General features: G+C 41.1%; 2 protein-coding genes and 1 non-coding gene across 4 annotated transcripts in view; 2 read left to right on the forward strand and 1 right to left on the reverse strand.

Moving 5' to 3' along the window:
• Nucleotides 1-368: 368 nt before the first annotated feature.
• On the forward strand, nt 369-5,789 carry LOC124045340 (microtubule-associated protein RP/EB family member 3-like). Of its 2 annotated transcripts, none has more exons than XM_046364641.1 (7): nt 369-488; nt 2,038-2,161; nt 2,500-2,645; nt 2,827-3,028; nt 4,263-4,405; nt 4,828-4,980; nt 5,572-5,789. In XM_046364641.1, the coding sequence occupies exons 2-7, from the start codon at nt 2,041-2,043 to the stop codon at nt 5,638-5,640; spliced, it is 834 nt and encodes a 277-aa protein (XP_046220597.1). In that variant the 5' UTR covers nt 369-488; nt 2,038-2,040; the 3' UTR covers nt 5,641-5,789. The 2 variants fall into 2 exon arrangements, with proteins under 2 accessions (XP_046220597.1, XP_046220598.1); XM_046364642.1 differs by having other exon boundaries at nt 2,827-2,983.
• Nucleotides 5,790-9,469: 3,680 nt separating this feature from the next.
• trnaa-agc lies at nt 9,470-9,542 on the forward strand. The gene has a single exon. It is a non-coding gene; the product is annotated as a tRNA-Ala (tRNA).
• A 980-nt stretch (nt 9,543-10,522) lies between these two features.
• Nucleotides 10,523-19,302, reverse strand: part of LOC124046973 (otoferlin-like) — a 44,774-nt gene continuing 35,994 nt past the window's right edge. The window contains exons 30-41 of the mRNA XM_046367724.1: nt 18,928-19,065; nt 17,991-18,128; nt 17,536-17,663; nt 16,833-17,003; nt 16,091-16,251; nt 15,702-15,844; nt 15,384-15,472; nt 12,721-12,819; nt 12,373-12,614; nt 11,946-12,124; nt 11,607-11,707; nt 10,523-11,104 (exon numbers count right to left, since the gene is read on the reverse strand). Coding sequence (XP_046223680.1) covers nt 10,924-11,104; nt 11,607-11,707; nt 11,946-12,124; nt 12,373-12,614; nt 12,721-12,819; nt 15,384-15,472; nt 15,702-15,844; nt 16,091-16,251; nt 16,833-17,003; nt 17,536-17,663; nt 17,991-18,128; nt 18,928-19,065 — 1,770 coding nt within the window. The 3' untranslated portion in view covers nt 10,523-10,923. The remainder of the gene's footprint in view (nt 11,105-11,606; nt 11,708-11,945; nt 12,125-12,372; nt 12,615-12,720; nt 12,820-15,383; nt 15,473-15,701; nt 15,845-16,090; nt 16,252-16,832; nt 17,004-17,535; nt 17,664-17,990; nt 18,129-18,927; nt 19,066-19,302) is intronic.

The raw sequence follows: 19,302 nt of genomic DNA on the forward strand, positions 1-19,302 counted from the left end.
TATAGCCTATGCTGGCAAAAGGGGTTCAATAAATTACAATGTACAATTGTGTTGCTATAGACTACATTACTGGTCCAAAATGTTAGATAATCTACTCATTCAAGAGTGTTTCTGAATAGGTGTTCTAAAACTTTTGACCGGTAGTGTAGAATATAATAGGGCTTATATAAGGTTTCGATACCCCCATCCGTCAGCAACAAATCTGTTAAGATGCCTAAGCACATGTTGGCTCGTGAGTCTGCGCCCTATAACAGACCAACATTCCATTGATTTATTTACGGTAGAAGCGCCTCCAACAGCATGGAGTCTGGCGCATGCGCAATAAAGCCAGATTGTTGCAGACTGGGCGTCGTAGCGATGGGGGGGGGGGCGGCCCGTTACTAACCACTGCACCGCGCAGGAGCTCTGGCAACAACCACAACGGAGGATTGGAGCATAGCAATACTGCCAGCGAAATAACAACAGAGAAAGATAGCTGTCTGAATACAGTGAGTAGTAATGACTTTAGGCCTATAGCCAAAACACTGCATTTGCCGTTGCAAGTAAGACATTTTGTAGGTGCATTTAAGCGATTCAGAAGAAAATAAAGTGTCTCTTGTTCATCCAGTGAGGATATTTCTCTTCACAGTGACAGTCCTCTGTCTCTGTGTGTGTGTCTATTCGGGGAGGCCTGCAGAGGGGGTCCGGGCGGCCGTTTGGATAGCCTAGCAACTAACATTGCAGGGTTTTGTTTCTTTGCACCAAATGCAAATTGGACAAATGTATTGTTCTCTGGGTATGCAATAAATAGCACATTTCCACGTTTAAAACCCAGGTAAATACATTTTGTGAACAATGTATTAGAGTGAGGTCGCGTACCGTTCAAAGGCCTAGAATAGAATAGGTTTTAGAGACGAGAATAAAATCGACTCCTCCTCGAACGATAGTCTGTTGTGTTTATGGTTGTATTTTTTTTTTTTTTTTTTTTTTTACAATACAATAATGATTGTTCTATTATACAATGATTGTTCTATTACCTTCTACACACAGCCCTCTATAAAACCGTTTACGGCAGGTGGACTACTTTCCATTATAGGCTATTACCGAATTGTGCAGCCGCGTGGGATTTGACAGATAGTGCTATTCAATGCAAACTCATGGGAGGGCTGGTGCCCGTATTGTATCACGTATTGTATATCGCTATGTAATCATTTATGTTGAGACTGAAAGCAAGGGCAGAAATAGGGAAAAACTTTCTTCTTTGCTGGCATAGACTGATCATTCATACATTATAAGACTTTACTTTGAATTTCATATAAATATGCACCATATTGGGGAAACGTTGGCTACTGCTTTTTCTTTTCGTTTTTACACAGGTGGTGATCAAATACATATTCCTCTACACATTGCCACATATCCTGGGTCAAAGCAATAGTTCTGGTTGGTTATCAGTGCCAGACATCTCTGTAGTGATAATTCCTGAGATTGCTGTTTCTGCATTTCAGATTTTGCTAGAATCGTAGCCTAGTAAATATTGTTTGTTGTTCCTAAAACAGCAGAAAGACAGATTTACAGATGTACCTCTGTGTAAATTGAGGGCCAGGTGTGTCCTTCCTGTCTGTGCTGCTTCTCTCAAGCACTAGGACATTCTGTCTAATCTGAGAGGATTATTGTGACAACAGAAGATTGAAAATGAAAAATAAAAGACTCATGCAACATCAAACTAGCCCAGAAAGTGTACTCTTATACTGTCAACTTTAGGCATAAGTTATATTTATATTCCTGTATTGTAGTGATAAAATCTTGCTGATAAATACCTGTAGGCAGGCTTTGTAGACCATGTCAAAGCCACTTTTGGAACAAAGCCCTCTTTGATGATTTTCTGATGAACCCTCATCTTCATATTTATTCCTTGAATGGTGAACAATAGTAATTACTTGTATTTTTAACCATGCAATTCAATGTATGTTTTGCAGCATAGCAAAACAGCTCGGAAGTTTGCTTAATTGCTGCCCAGTTGAACATCTTTGCCATGTTTTTATTGTTCTCTGGGTGTAGAGGATGGCAGTGAATGTGCACGCTACGTCTGTGTCCTGTGACACCCTGAGCCGACATGACATGCTGGCCTGGCTCAACGACTCCCTGCACCTCACCTACACCAAGATAGAACAGCTCTGCTCGGGTATGTTTTTCTCCAGTCCTCCTGACGTTATTGATCACGTTTTGGGGTTATTTTTGTTGTTGTTGGTTCCTTATATATTAACCGGCTCAGACAACATAGCCATTGTTCCCTCATCTCATCTCCCAAATGAATGTCACGAACGGGTCCTTTCCCCGTCCCAGTGTGAAAATCTGCTTCAAATGACGTCATTACACTGGTTGTAATTTGGTTGTGATGACTTCATTTCAACAGGTTTTGCCTGTCGGCATGGACCTCAACAAACCCTTTCAAATGATGAGTAAATGAGATGATGTTTACATTGTGCTGTTTAATAGCAGTATGCCCCCCCCACCTTTCAGGGGCAGCGTACTGTCAGTTCATGGACATGCTGTTTCCAGGCTGTGTCCTTCTAAAGAAGGTCAAGTTCCAGGCCAAGCTGGAACACGAGTTCATACACAACTTCAAGGTTCTCCAGGCTGCCTTCAAGAGGATGGGCGTTGACAAAGTCAGGCTATTATCTATTTATCATCATCTGTAAAGCATTGTAAATCATTTATATACTGAAAGAAGTAGTGTCCCGAACTAATTGTGACTGCAGCCATGTAAGGGCTTGCAGCTAGATTCTTCAATGGAAAGATTTGTCATCTCTGAAAAAAATGTTCTAACTTGTATTCTTATTCCTACAGATAATTCCTGTGGAGAAGCTGGTAAAAGGAAAGTTCCAGGATAACTTTGAGTTCGTGCAGTGGTTCAAGAAATTCTTTGACGCCAACTATGATGGGAAGGAGTACGACCCGCTACAGGCCAGACAGGGACAAGATGTGAACCCCGCCCCCAATCCAGGTGATCACTTTTCCCACAGACCAAAGAGAACTCATGGCCCTGCAGGTAACCCAACAGAATGGTTCTACCTCTTCTGAATGGGATTGTCTCGCTGATTGAGCTTTGGATGGCTCAAAACACTCACAGCGCTCTGCAAGTGTGTGTGTGTGTATGTGTGCATCTGTGTGTGTGTGCACTGCACGATCCACAGCATTTTAGAAACAGTCAAGGAAAGGTAGCTCTGTGAGTGACTGTCAGGGATTCTTGTGTTCTCCACAGTACCTTTAGCAGACTTGATGAACACAAAGACATTATTTTCCAATCTATAAATACATTTTGTTCTAGTGATCCTTCATGTAGTGAATTGATATTTGTGTCACCCGTTTGGGACCCTTCATACCAAGTAGTTATAGTGTTGGGCCAGTAACCGAAAGGTTGCTGGATTGAATCCCCGAGCTGACAAGGTAAAAATCTGTCTTTCTGTCCCTGAACAAGGCAGTTAACCCACTGTTCTCTGGTAGGCTGTCATTTTAAATAATCATTTGTTCTGAACTGACTTGCCTAGTTAAATAAGGGTAAAAAATGTGCCCTGCTATGTATAAAAGCAGGTTTTGTGCATTGTCTTTTGGCATTAAGGTTGAAAATCAATCAGCACGTTTCTCAAAATCCATAGTGTTGGTTACACCGCAGGCAAAACATGATGGTATGCTTTCAACATGGGTTCTCATTGGTTACACCACAGGAAAAACATGATGGTATGCTTTCAACATGGTTCTCATTGACATGCTGTAGTTGTATCCATAGCTTTGAACGCATGGGATGACAAACAATTAGTATTTGTTCAAGATGTTTACTAGTGTTTTGAATACTTTTAGTTTACTGTTTGTTTAATAGTATTTTGTTTACATTTACTATGAATATGGCTGGGATTCAATCCAAGGCTCGTGATAGAGCAGTGCACTAGACATCTGACAATGCGCCTTTTTAAAGGCATTTTCCTCCCTCCTACGGTTTCTGAGATCACTTTCACTGTAAATGACCTTGGATTGAATCCCGGTCTAAATGTTAGAACAGTAAACCTGCACTGCAACACTAATGGCCCAATTCAATCTGTATTGCAGAAGAGCCACAGTATAGCACGATGGAAACGTAAAGGTCATTTTCCGATTGAGTCGACATATGCAGCGTTTACCGTGAATCTCTGTGAACGCGGGAACATTGCCTTTAACTTTAGATCGTGCTATACCACGGATCTGCGACACGGACGGAACCTAGGCCTAACACTATCTGATTATTCCAGGCCCCCAGAGGCACTCGCCCACGGTGCCCAAGATCCTACCCACGCCCCAGAGGGTGCTGAACACCACTGTGCATGTGAGGAAGGCCCCGGCCCTGACGCGGAACGGGGGCACAGACGCGGAACTCTTGGAGCTAAATCAACAGGTAGAGTCCCAGGGAGGGTAAGGAGGCCTTTACATAGGTCAAGTAACTAATGGGCCATATGATTGTAGTACTGACAGTATTTAATACAAATGAACGTATATTCGTTTTGCCTCAGTTATCAGGTTTTATTTACTGCAAGTAGAGTCATGCTTAGCCCTGAGACTTGACCGTAGCCCTTGACCGTAGCCCTTGACCGTAGCCTACACCCACGTCTCAGGGCTAAGTCATGCTTTGGTCTTTGGAATGTGTAAGTTCACACTAGAGTTGGCATCCTAATTTCTTACTGTTGTCACGTAGACAATAAAGGATATATTTGGAAACTAAATGTAAGTACAGTTTAAGTATGTACTAACATAACACTACATTTACATTGTCATTCCCTGTGTGTTTGAAACAACCTTTTCTTCTCTTCCCCTGTGTAGTTGATGGAGCTGAAGTTAACAGTGGACGGACTAGAGAAGGAGAGAGATTTCTACTTCAGTAAGCTGAGAGACATTGAGCTAATCTGTCAGGAACACGAGAGTGACACCAACCCTCACCTCTCCAGGATCATGGACATTCTCTACGCCACAGAGGTACCTCTCACAACCACAGATATGTTTTTTAAACCTTTATTTAACTAGGCAAGTCAGTTAAGAACAAATTCTTATTTTCAATGACGGCCTAGGAACAGTGGGTTAACTGCCTGTTCAGGGGCAGAACGACAGATTTTGTACCTTGTCAGCTCGGGGATTTGAACTTGCAACCTTTCAGTTACTAGTCCAACGCTCTAACCACTAGGCTACGCTGCCGTCCCATATGAATTCGATTTGTTCATATAACTGTACATTGATCAACACTGAAACTAAGGGCTTTTATTAAATCTGTATCGCTAAAACTTTAACTTTGCGTGATAGAAATGTCAAGGTCATTTCCTTTTGAGACAGAATTAGGCAGCGTTTACATGGGAAGTTTGCCTTTAGATTTCAATCACGCTGTAAATCTGTACTTCCGCAATACGGATTGAACACAGCCCAAAGTACAGAATAGACAATTGCAATTAGCTATCCTTAATTGGCTCTACCCCTCTCATGTATAAAATATGAACTCATATTATTATAAAGTATACAAAGGTTGTGGGTTATCATCAACATTCTCTGTAAATTTGATGATATTTGTTTTTTTAGGATGGCTTTGCTGCTCCAGATGATGACGAGATTGATGGACAGGCCCACTTGGACCAGGATGAATACTGAGTCTCTAATACCTTCTGTCTATTCACATCCCCCTCTCCCTCCTCTAATAGCTTCTGTCTATCCACATCCCCCTCTCCCTCCTCTAATAGCTTCTGTCTATCCACATCCCCCTCTCCCTCCTCTAATACCTTCTGTCTATTCACATCCCCCTCTCCCTCCTCTAATAGCTTCTGTCTATCCACATCCCCTCTCCCTCTAATAGCTTCTGTCTATTCACATCTCCCTCTCCCTCCTCTAAACCCTTCTGTCTATCCACCTCCCTCTCTCTCTCTCTCTCTCTCTCTCTCTCTCTCTCTCTCTCTCTCTCTCTCTCTCTCTCTCTCTCTCTCTCTCTCTCTCTCTCTCTCTCTCTCTCTCTCTCTCTCTCTCTCTCTCTCTCTCTCTCTCTCTCTCTCTCTCTCTCTCTCTCTCTCTCTCTCTCTCTCTCTCTCTCTGTATCTCTCTCTCTCTCTCTCTCTCTCTCTCTCTCTCTCTCTCTCTCTCTCTCTCTCTCTCTCTCTTTCTCTCTCTCTCTTTCTCTCTCTCTTTCTTTCTCTCTGTATCTCTCTCTCTCTCTCTCTCTCTCTCTCTCTCTCTCTCTCTCTCTCTCTCTCTCTCTGTCTCTCTCTCTCTCTCTCTCTCTCTCTCTCTCTCTCTCTCTCTCTCTCTCTCTCTCTCTCTCTCTCTCTCTCTCTCTCTCTCTCTCTCTCTCTCTCTTTCTCTCTCTCTCTCTCTCTCTCTCTGCCTCTCTTTGCCTCTCCCTCTCTTTTGCCCCTCTCTTGTTCTTGTTCTATCTCTTTTCATATGTATATATGTGTGTCTCCTCCTTCCCCCTCGGCAATGTGTACTGTACATACACCATTACATCTCATAAGCTACCCCTCGCTCCCTCCCCAATGACACAGTAGCAGCAACAATAACAGAACATATCCTAGTCGTTCCAGCATGGTACATAGTAACACAGAATAATGACCCAAACCAAGGTGATATTAATGGGGGTGTTAGGCCTGCACAATTCATTCAGAGTTGTAAATATGACAAAAAAAGGTACGATTTCGAAATAAGGTAGATGTCTGAATGTATTTGTTTGTTTGTCTTTTGGTTTGACTCGCGCTTTTTCTAAAACTAATTTTGGTTCTATTCCGGAGTGTAGAAAGCACCTTGTGCATGTTATTGTATTACAGGGTACCACAAGAGTCCTAAAATAGACTAACAAAATCACCTATGACAACAAATTATATTTAATTTGTTTTTACTTTCTTATTTATTGATTTGGATTTGAACTACTATCGGTACAATAATTGGTGCAAAATGTATGTAAATGAAACAATACTATAACGTATGCTCATGCTAGTGAAAAGGCTTAAGCTTTTTGTTTCAGTTGATGGCATGTAGTAACGTCAAGGGAAACTTCATAAAAGAAAGTGGTCCAGAAATAATAATTTAGGTATAGGATATGACCAATGCTCTTTCACTGTACTCATTCTGGATTAGCTGTATTTGAACATGAGAATGTCATAAATGAACAGGAAATGGCCGATATATTCATAAACTAATTTATGTGGAGATGTTATGTTCAAATAGAAGTGTCTGGGTACATGCCATGGTATTTATTATGTATAATGAGTTTAACATTAATTTGGTATTAACAATACCTGAGTTACTACGTAGGCTGACTATGGCAGCAAATTGTTTTTTAAAATTGAACTAAAAATGTGTTGTTTTTAAAAGAGCCTGAAAACAATGATTTACTTTGATTTGATCATATCACGTTTCTGCTGCTAATTTTGCTGTGTTTCTACTTTTTGCTATAATATATTGCTCAGCTGTAATGAGTCGTCTTACTAATTTCATGTATGAGTTTAGAGAACGAGGAAGTCAGGAGATTGCGTCCCAAATCAAGTTCAAGTTTTAGTACAGTGAAATACTTAACTTGTGTGCTGTGCTGTACCCAACAGTGCAGTAATCAAAATATATGAAAACACTAAGAAATAAGAGAGGAAGCTATATACAGGGTCAGTGCTAATACCAAATGTACAATGTGCAGGGATACTTGAGTATTTGAGGTAGATATGTACATATACTGTAGGCAGGGAACAGGAGAAAGTGACTGGTATCTGGATAAAGAATAATAATATATCAAAAGTAGAGTCCTAAATAGGGAATAGTGTGCCGTTTGGGATGGACTGAGTTAGTTAGGGGTCTATGACCAGTTCAAAATGATGCTGGTCATCATGAGCATCATAAGGAATAGAACTCCTTTGCCCCTGTACTACTGCCTTGTCAATGCAAACCTCCAGCCATCTGCAATAGAATCTGACCTGCATTCTCTCACGTGCTCTGGCTGTCTGCATAACTCTCATCTCTTTGAGTTTTATTGAGTCAATAAACAAATGATTGTGAAATTAACTGTTACAATACTGTTGTTGATTTCTGTTTGGCTAAAATATTGTGGGCACAGAAAACCATGGAAAGAGCCCACTGGCCCTTCTATGGGCCCCACTCTCAATGGTAGGCCTCATCTCTGTTAACCCAGAAGTAAAATCTTGCCTAATATGGTAAACTGGTTGCCTAATTTGGTCAGCTGGTCTACAGGTAGAATCAATTATGTATATAAACCCTGGATTGTTGATGCTCTGTGTTGGCCAGTGAGATGCTTTGATGCCATTGGTCAGCGATATTTGCACTCAGAAGGAGCAGTCCTCCATATGAATGAATGGAATTCTACAATATTTCAATTAAATGTTTCAAGGACAAAATTATGTGTATTTAATTAGGTATTCTTTGGTTGTAGTAGGGGACAGTAGCATCCACACTTTCAAAAAGATTATACCTTAAATACATTTTTATATATGCTACGATCACATAATACAATGTAAAAGTATGCATTGAGGTGTTTATAATAGAATAAACGGCGCCAAAATATATGTTGACATTGATTAATGCATTTAGCTTCCACATTTCTTTTTTTACAATGGTGGGGGAGTGCCAAGATGGAGGCGCGGTGGCTTCAAAACAGGAAGGGGAAGAAATCCCCAACTCGGCGGAAAATCTGTCTCCCTCCAGCAGATGGCGTATTTTCGTTGTTTCGCATACCAAGCAAGGCGTTTTTGTATGGAGGTTGAATTTGGTCAACAAATGCATTAATTTGCTAAAAATCTACTTTTAGTGGTCACAGATGGTTAGCAGATGTTTTTGCGTCTGTAGTGTAATGCTTGTAAGGTTTATTTGATCGAATATAAGTTTCGTAACGCTTAAGTTGTTACAAGTGTACTGATATAAGTAAGACAAGTGATATCCATCAACATTGAGAAAAAACGTATATCGGAGTTGTCTCGAAATGGTTATATGCTGCTCATGTTATGAGGCTGTTGAATTACAGGCGGTTGACATCAACAACCGCCATCGAATATTCAGAACAGGATAAAGAAAAGTGAGATTTATCCACCAATCCAAATAAAGGATATGCGGGAGCTAGACAGTCCGTCGTGCTGCTTTGTGGACAACGATTCCCATTGTTAGGGCGGAGAGTCATGTATTTTGTCAGTAAATCCATAATTTTTTATATAAATCATTGCGCAGATTAGTAGGGACAAAAAAGAGTGCGTTTCCATCCAAGGACTGTAAAGGGCATTATTGTTCCACACAAAGTGTTGCAGCGTTGAAAAAAATGAATAGCATTGGTCTTCTATTATTTTCGTAGACCAATCAAGCAAAATACATGTAAAAAGAAAATGTCGGGTATGAATGTCGAATCTTCATTCTATCCAATGCGTACAATCTATTTAGTTTGAATTCGACACAACACTGACCAGCTGTTGTATTTACACAGCCCCCATAACTGTTATCCGGGGGATTAGCTCAAATGGTAGAGCGCTCGCTTAGCATGCGAGAGGTAGCGGGATCGATGCCCGCATCCTCCAAAGCTTTTCTTGAGAGAGCAAGTGAATGTAAAGCGCATTTGTTATGAGTTTACTCTAACTTTAAATTAAAATATGTATTATATACTACTACATCAAGTATGAAAATCAACCTGTAGAACAAAAGGATGTTTAACCTACAAAACGTTTTCTTCAATAGATCCATTATTTTGTTGGTTGTGGGACAATCACAATAAACAGTCAAATCGGAACAATATCCAATATTCAATACTGAACAGCACTGTGTGCTCGATACTTAAGGAAAATACACTCCAATAAAATCACAGTAAGTTATACATATCTATGTGTAACAGATCTGGGTTCAAATACTATTTTAAATCGATCATATACTTGGAACTAATTTGCTCTAGACTGCCTAGAATACCAAATGGGTGGGTTTTCAGTTTTGCGACTATTCTAAGCCAGGCAACCCCATTCAAGACAAAAGTATTTGAATTTTGAAATCATTTCGATTAGTATTTATACCCGGGTCCGATGTGAAAGGCTGAAACCTAACAGCACATCGATGTCGTACACCTTCACAGTCAAGAACCCCTCAGACACTCAGTGAAGTTTCAATGGGCAGCGTTGTACAACGTTTGCTTATCTAGATACACCAAACAATGCACTCCACTGGAGGCTATATATATTATGGATCAACATTTCAACTGACTCCAAATGTCTCATATTTAGTCATGATCATTATTAGATGATAATGAGACATAATTATTCAACCATACATGTTTATGGCAGGTCCAAAGAATTTTAACCTACTGTACCACAAGCTATGTTTTAATTGTATTATTAACTTTACTGCAGTCTAACTAACCAACCGTTATTTGTTTCATCAGGCAGTCCAGACATAGCCTTCCTGTTGAAATGTTGATCCATAATACTTCAATGCCTCATTTCTTGCTAAGATATTCTGAAAACAGATTGTATTGGATTCAGATGCATGGAGTGACAAAGAGAAACAGACTAAGTTATTGTTTTTATCAGTTTATTCACAAAAAAAACCCAGATTATAGGTAAAATACTACATACTTCACACTGCTAAACGAAGACAATATCAACATCCACAGAAAAGTCAGTCAGTGCAAACCAAGACTAATACATGACTTCAAGCAAGAACAAAATAGGAACTCCAAAACAAAACATTTTACTTTGTAGATCGATCTTTTTTGCAACCCCATAATATTAAAATGTTTACTACTACCTTTTTTTTAACGAAACATGGTGTGTGTACGATTGTCTTGTCAAATAGCAACAACATTACAGGGACTCCATGAGAAGAGGGGATGCCTGTTACTGAAAACAAGTCGTTGAATATATTATTGAGTTTGGAAGTTGTTGAGTAACAATCCCTTTTAAGATGTTCCACTTCTCAAGCCCCCATTAGCTTCTTGACCATGTATCCAGGCATGCTGTATATGAAGAGGCCCAGGATGAGCACCAGCAGCAGGGCTACAACTAACTTGACCGTGAGCCAGAAGTACTGGTTGCAGATGAGGTTTTTGATGGCCTTGAAAGGCATAAGGAACCACAGGAAGGCTGTGTCTGGACGGCTGGGAGAGAGAGACAGCGTTGGTTGGTTAGACTGTGCTAATGCCTTATAAGGCCATCAAACAGAGACACAGAGGATGACCAAATATGACTTTAAGATACAGGTCCGGTTTGCTGTAAATATAAACAAACCCATAAAAACGATGGCAAAAAGAATGGGTATTTTAGTAACTGGACTGCTGATGCTCTGTATTGGCCAGTATGATCATCCCTGTTCAAATCCAGTACTTAGTCAAAGCAATTTCATAAAAGACCCCTTCTCTATTCCATCATTTTTATGTCTTTTAATCAAATGGACCTTTACATTAGGGATGCGTTCTGACGAGGGTGCGTTCCGACCGCATGGTATAACTTTGTTTAAGTGCAACCTGTTTTAGCACAAAAAAACTCATGCTCCTGTCCCTTCCCCACTCCAATGCACCTTCCTCGTTGAAATATATTGAGTTGGATCCAACATTTGACACTGTAAATGTTAGCTTAGTGGTAGGTGAACGGTGCTCTTACTTGGGTTTCTCCAGGGGTTCAGGTTCATTGCGTCCTTCACCTACTGGGTTCTTCTCAGCCTCCTCTGCAGTCATCAGCTGCAGCTCTGCTTCCACTTTCCCCTGCAAAGACACAAACAACATCATTACCAAAACACTGGGGTTCATACAGTATACAAAGGAGGTCTAGTGATTCTTTATCTTTTGACTGATTTGTTACATTTCCAAACTGACCTCTGTTCAGTCTTTAACTCGGCTAGTTTATTCACAATGTAACTCAATTGTCACGCGTTGTTTAATCAAAGACATCATTTTGTCAAGTGCATAGTTTACTGTGTTTAATCCAGTCCACACTACATACAGTGAGTTCAAACTCGTCATTCTCGTCTCTGGCTAGGAAGGGCCACCAGCCCTTGATCCTCCTCTGTTTGAAGATGGACACCATGGGAATATCCTGTTCGTTCAGCACCATGTTGATGGAGCACTGTTTGGCTGTCTTCGCTCCACGAGGGAAACGGTTCAGATCCAGCTCAATGGCGCCTGGGAATAGACAAGAATATCATGCATATTTATTCAATATGCATAAAGGTCTCTCAGCTGTTATTGTTGTTGTTATGTTGATGTTGTTGTTATGACTGCCACAACAGTACTTTCCATGTCCCAGAATACAAATTCAATATAAAAAAGTAGCCCTAGTCTGAAATGTTAAATTCACAGAAAGAGCAACATTTACAGCTCAGAAAATCATTATGGTGAATGTTTAGTAGAGGGAAATGAAATCACTGCACCTAAGAAGTCATCTGCAGAGAAGTGATCAGCATCCCAGACTTGTAGGTTGAGACGAGCAGGGATCTTATACTCAGTCTCGTCCCAGGCGAACATGGACTCCTTCTTAGAGATGACGATCTTCTCCTCGGCCTGTAAGTAGTCAAAGGGGTAGATGAAGCGCCAGTTGAAGAGACCCTCCCCTGTCAGGGAGTGGTAGTGGACGTCTGTGTCCTGCTTGTCCTCCTGCTGACCTTTCAGCCAGCTGTTGAATGAAATGAAGAAGAAGAAGTAGAAGACATGGTTTTAATATTTAGTACACCTCCAGAAGTTAGAAAAACATACATACTTTCAAAGAAAACATTATTTACCCCCGCACGAAGATATCACTGGACTTCTCTCCAGTGAAGATGTCATCATCCTCTAGAATGACCTCGTCTGTGTTCCAGATGATCACCCTCAGTTCAAACCTGCCGACGACCAAACAGCTCAGTGTCACATCAGTGAGGCACAGAAACATTTTTGTTGCATTTTGTGTTTTTAAAATCTCTGTTATGTGATATATCTTATCATATAAAATTGTGAATTTACTGATATACATACAGTATCAGTCAAAAGTATGGACACACCTACTCATTCAAGGGTTTTTCTTTATTCTGACTATTTTCTACATTGTAGAATAATAGTGAAGACATCAAAACTATGAAATAACACATATGGAATCATGTAGTAACCAAAAAAGTATATATATATATATACTGTATATACAGTAGTGATCAGGGCCGGTCTTGCCGTTCTGTTGTGATTGTCCATTCCATATTGTCCATTTTACTTTGACCTGTTCGGTAACATGACAGCTCCAGTTTTATTTGATTGGGCACCATTAAGGTTAGGCTATTTGATCGGAGAAACCTGCATGATGTCAAAAGTGTCTGTCTCATTACATTGTCATTACATTATATCTCCAGCCTGTCGGCTACAGAAAAGGCCACATACTCTTTCTACCATATCCTATACCCATATGATTTATGTTAGACCATTTTTTTTGACAGAACGCTGGTGGAGCACTGCAGAGATGCACCTCTCCAACAGAACCCTGGAGAGGCACGCTGGGAATGGACAAGATTGATATTTTGCGCCCCTGCCTTTGACAAAGTAGGCACTGCTTATCAAAAAGTGCCATTGGCGCTCACCTAAAAAGCCCATATGCCACTGGTTTAGAGAAATTGTCATTGTTTTTTGGCAAATTTCTATGAGGTTTTATGTGTGGTTGTTGGAGGTGCATCTTGGTCAGTTTAGCTCAGAAAAGGCCGCCCTCCTCAATCTAATCCTGCCTAATGAGCGGGCCGGCCATGGTAGTGACATGTGGGTTGACTCATAATCCATAGTCCCCGTGGTGGATGGCGGGTTGAATAAAGAGAAAACAATACATTAAAACCTCATTAATGTAGAATTCTTGAGCAATTTATATATATCTATAGGCTACATTGAGGTTTTTCTTTAATTATTTTAAGGGTATCTAGTGTGTAAGCCTAAACTTTAGGGTCTATCTGTATGCGCACCAAATAGCCTACACGCCAATCGCCAAATGCTTTTGGGAACAGGCAGAAAAAGTTAACGTCGATCCATGGAGGCAAAAAGGACAATGTCGGAGTTTAATTTGATAAGAGAAAAGCTGCGAAATGGAGAGTTGAAAATAAGGAGAAGGGAGGGTCAGAACAGTAATGATTTGGTGAAGTGGTAAAAGAGGATGGTAGCAGTGCGGTCTATGTTATCTGTGATGATTGAAAGGCGCCATACAACATCTGTATGTGGCGCTATCTTTACCATCATCATAAAAGCTGATAGTATTTCAACCACATAAAATACGCATCCAAGCTGAAATGAAATCTTATCAGAAACATTTTGGACCTTTTTCACAACCAGTCAAACTGAAAATCTTTCCCTGGGTTTTTATTCTTCTCCCCGGTCCCTAGACGTTTTGGATCCACGAAAGAAGCAGAAAACTTTACAGATGTCAACTATATTGAAACATTCATTTTAGAGATTTATGACATTATTGTGGTGAGCAAGGGTTTATTTCGTCTTCCAGGGAAACGCATTTATTTTATTTAACTTGTCAAGCCAGTTAAGAACAACTTCTTATTTACAATGACGGCCTAGGAACAGTGGGTTAACTGCCTTGTTCAGGGGAACAGTGGGTTAACTGCCTTGTTCAGGGGAACAGTGGGTTAACTGCATTGTTCAGGGGAACAGTGGGTTAACTGCCTTGTTCAGGGGAACAGTGGGTTAACTGCCTTGTTCAGGGGAACAGTGGGTTAACTGCCTTGTTCAGGGGAACAGTGGGTTAACTGCCTTGTTCAGGGGAACAGTGGGTTAACTGCATTGTTCAGGGGAACAGTGGGTTAACTGCATTGTTCAGGGGAACAGTGGGTTAACTGCATTGTTCAGGGGAACAGTGGGTTAACTGCATTGTTCAGGGGAACAGTGGGTTAACTGCATTGTTCAGGGGAACAGTGGGTTAACTGCATTGTTCAGGGGAACAGTGGGTTAACTGCATTGTTCAGGGGCAGAAAACAGATTTTTATCTTGTCAGCTCGGGGATTTGATCTAGCAACTTTTCGGTTACTGGCCCAACGCTGTAACCACTAGGATACCTGTCGCCCCATATAATGACAGGAGAGAAGCTGCATGTATCTAGTTATAGACAAGGTGACGACCAAAATGTTGGAAATTATAAGCAGAAACATGTCAAAAAAAGCCCACGGTGCATTTCTATGTTAGAGTGTTGGGGTCGGATGAGGGCCTCAGATTTTCACTTTATCACATATAGTTGGGCGTTGTGGATGGGTTATTAGCAATTCCGGGTGGGTGCGGGTGAACAAACAGCTGACCCTCGCCCCACTAATATACAGTGTATTACTGATATCTAACCCTGCCGACAATGCACATTCCTCATAACTTTTATTTCACATTTCAAATTCTCTTACTAAATGTTTTTTTTTAAAGCACATTACATTGTACTAGAACTTACTTCTTTGGTTTTCTGGGTGCGATATCAATGGCCGGTCCAGGTGCAGGCATATCCTTGGGGAACATGTCCACCCACATCTCAATCCTCCCCTACACAATGAGAAACACACAGATAAACACGGGGTGAGATACAATTCAACTACACATCAATCAAACCTAATCAATCAGGCCTACATTCACATGGAAAATGTGTCATCTTTACTTTACTGCAGTTTATATGGGCTTTACTACCTTCGCCAGGTGGATCATTTGAAACACTGAAGCAGGCACTTGGGCATTTAACAAGCACAGGCTTAAAGGCAACCTTGTCCTACAGTACCTGTTCGATGCCAGGCTTATCAGGGTTGAGGAGTGGCCTGGTCTCCACATGTTCTGGGATGAGTTTACAGCCCACCCGAGGGATATCCTCCCAGTGCTTCAGCGCCGTCAGGGCCAGGTGCTCATCTGTCTGCTTCTTCAGACCTAATGAACACACCAACCCAGACAGGCAGTACAGCAGTAGTTGTCAACCTGGGGTACTAGACAAGTCGAGTACTACCTAGCCTACCCACAGGGAAAGCTCATAAGAACATAGACCTATATGATCAGTTGTACATGACGAGGTACTTCAGCCAGGCGGAGAAGAATATGATTGGTGGTACAGTAACCAACAGGTGAGAGTAGAAAAGCATTTCAGGTAATGTTGTTGTGTTGTACTCCACACAGTACCATTTTCATCTTCGATCTCGGTTGGGCCCATGAAGATCCTGTTGGCCACCTTGACCCGTCCTCCAGGGCCATAGTGGGGCCCATCCAGCTTGCCCTCTTTACACAGCTTGGCCAGGATCTGGGTTGGCTTCAGGGGGTCCCGCCACACATTGTAGCCATGGCTACAGGGACGGAAAAAATAAAGATGGAGACAAACAAATTGTATGCAGTTCTAAGACATTGGGTATTTATTTATGTATGGTTTATTTACATAGGTCAGTCCTGAATTGGAAGATGTACAGGATCCTGTGTTGTATGTATATTTTTAGGCAAAAGAGAGGGTTCACCTAAATGGATGTGATACCACATTTTGCTCTGTGCTTGCTGTGATAGTTGTCTGGCTACCCAGACTCCTTGCTCTGGCCAAACGCTACGCCACGACCTCATTAATTTCTTCCCTGCAATGAGTCTGGATCTGAGTACCTCACCGACCCTTCACCGATTTGGGGCCGTCTGATTGTTCCAGGGCCAGAACCAGAACACACGTGTGTGAAGTGGCGGTTTGAGAATTCATCATTGGCTTTGATACTCTGATTGGTTAGAGACGATCCAATCATTGATGACTTTGTTTTGTAAAAAGCTCCTCGTGTCCCTCGTCACCACAAATGACTTCAATGACGTCAGTGTCAGACTGAAGTATGTAGCGAACGACAGAGCAGCGGAAGAATTTAGTGAGTCGTCAGGCTACTGGAATAGTACTTACACGGCATATTTGGATGGGAGGCCACATATGGCTCTGTGCTTGCTGTAGTAACGGTTCTCCAGATCCAGTTTAGTCTCCCCAATCAGGTCGTCAGTGCCCACTAAGTCCCAGTCATAGACAGACACTGTTAGTGTAGAGTCCATGGGAAATGTGGCTTCCATGTCAAAAGATCTGATGGGTTCAAAATAAATGACATTTTTTAAGTCTTTGGTCATAACTTATGGTTATTATTTTCAACATGTTTACACTTTAAATGTGCAAGCTATAACTATACAAGCTATAACTATACAAGCTATACATATACAAGCTATAACTATACAAGCTATAACTATACAAGCGTAGCCTAGTGGTTAGAGCGTTGGACTAGTAACCGGAAGGTTGCGAGTTCAAACCCCCGAGCTGACAAGGTACAAATCTGTCGTTCTGCCCCTGAACAGGCAGTTAACCCACTGTTCCCAGGCCGTCATTGAAAATAAGAATATGTTCTTAACTGACTTGCCGGGTTAAATAAAGGTAAAAAATAAAATAAAAAATACAAGCTATAACTATACAAGCTATAACTATACAAGCTATAACTATACAAGCAGTGCCAGTCTTCAGAGTAAATTACTTGGCTAGCTCGTTTGCTATTAGGAATTCATTCATTCATCATGAATGTTAGTGGAAATGGACAAAATGTTGCATTAAGAGTTTCTCCACTTACTTGCCAAAGATGGGGTTGAGTTGCTTGGAGAGGTAGTTCTCTTTGTCTTTGATGTCTGACTTTCCTAGTTTGATAGCGATGTACGGATCAGCTTTTCCATTGATATCCGCTGGATGCAGATCCGTTGCCTTTAGAAAACGGTTTATTTGGTTTTATTTGACAATCAAGACATTACATGTTAATATTCACAGGATAGTCTATTGTCTGTGGCTTCCCAGATTCATTCGGAAATTTAGGATTGGAAGTAGTACTTAGTACAGTGTAGTGTAGTGTAGTGAAGACAGTGAAGTGTAGACAGTGAAGTGTAGTGTCGTGTTGTGCAGTGTAGTGTAGTGAAGTGTAGACAGTGAAGTGTAGTGTCGTGTTGTGCAGTGTAGTGTAGTGAAGTGTAGACAGTGAAGTCTAGTGTCGTGTTGTGCAGTGTAGTGTAGTTTTGTGTTGTGTTGTGTACATACCCTGATGATATAGACCCGGACTACAACGTTGATTGGGTCGTTGGTTGGAATGTTCTGGAACATGCCCATGTTGGAGTCGAAGCCCATCTCCCTCTGCATCTCATCTGACACTGGAACTTTGTACATGCACAGAGAACCCTGAAACACACAGATACACACAGAGTTAATACAATCACATCTAGTCCAACACCTTGTACATGCACAGAGAACCCTGAAACACACAGATACACACAGAGTTAATACAATCACATCTAGTCCAACACCTTGTACATGCACAGAGAACCCTGAAACACACAGATACACACAGAGTTAATACAATCACATCTAGTCCAACACCGTGTACATGCACAGAGAACCCTGAAACACACAGATACACACAGAGTTAATACAATCACATCTAGTCCAACACCTTGTACATGCACAGAGAACCCTGAAACACAAACAGTCATGCACAATTGTGTTAGATTCTGGAAAGGGGGGGATACATTCAACTGAAATAGAGAGTCACAGTGGAGGTGTCATAATACCCATAAAACCTAGCGGTCAAACAGGGAAATCGTTTTTCCACTGTTCATTTTTCCCATAAGCGATTTTAGAAACCCTTAAAATAAGGTCTGTGTTTCGTGTAGGCTTACCCTTTGCATGCAACTCTGTTATTTCATATCACATCACTATATTAGGATTGGGTGGGGTGTGGTATTCAACAAAATAATGGACTCCGTATGCTCAGTACATTTTCTTCCTAACCTGGTTCCAGATATTTGTATGCTGTACAGACAACTCCTATAGACAACTCCTATAGTCATTGAACAACTATGGCAGAATCTAATGTACAGCACAAGAAGACCTGAGACCAGTCTACTTCCTTCTCTCTTCCGTTGCCGACAAAGAAGAAGGTAAGAAGAAGGTAAGGCCCTCTGTGTAAAAGGGGTTTTACTTTGAATTTGCCAATAATCCTGTCCTCATCCTCCATGTTCTGGTCGTCGTCGTCTCCGGCCTTCCCTCTGAACAGGTTGAAGGTGTGAAGCCAGTCTTCAAAGTTATCAAACTCCTTCTCCAACTCCTTGGGGTATACCTAATGAGGAAATACAAAAACAGACTATACAGTATTTGCCCAAACTTCTGTTTTGAACAGCCTGAATTTAAAATGGGTTAAATTGAGATTCTGTGTCACTGATCTACACACAATACCCCATAATGTCACAGTGGAATTTTGTTTGTAGAACATTTTTTAAAATTAATAAAACATTTAAAGCTGAAATGTATTCAAACCCTTTTGTTATGGAAAGCCAAAATAAGTTCAGGAGTAAAA

This window comes from Oncorhynchus gorbuscha, linkage group LG10 (genome assembly GCF_021184085.1).
Source record: "Oncorhynchus gorbuscha isolate QuinsamMale2020 ecotype Even-year linkage group LG10, OgorEven_v1.0, whole genome shotgun sequence".
Taxonomy (NCBI): Eukaryota; Metazoa; Chordata; class Actinopteri; order Salmoniformes; family Salmonidae; genus Oncorhynchus; species Oncorhynchus gorbuscha.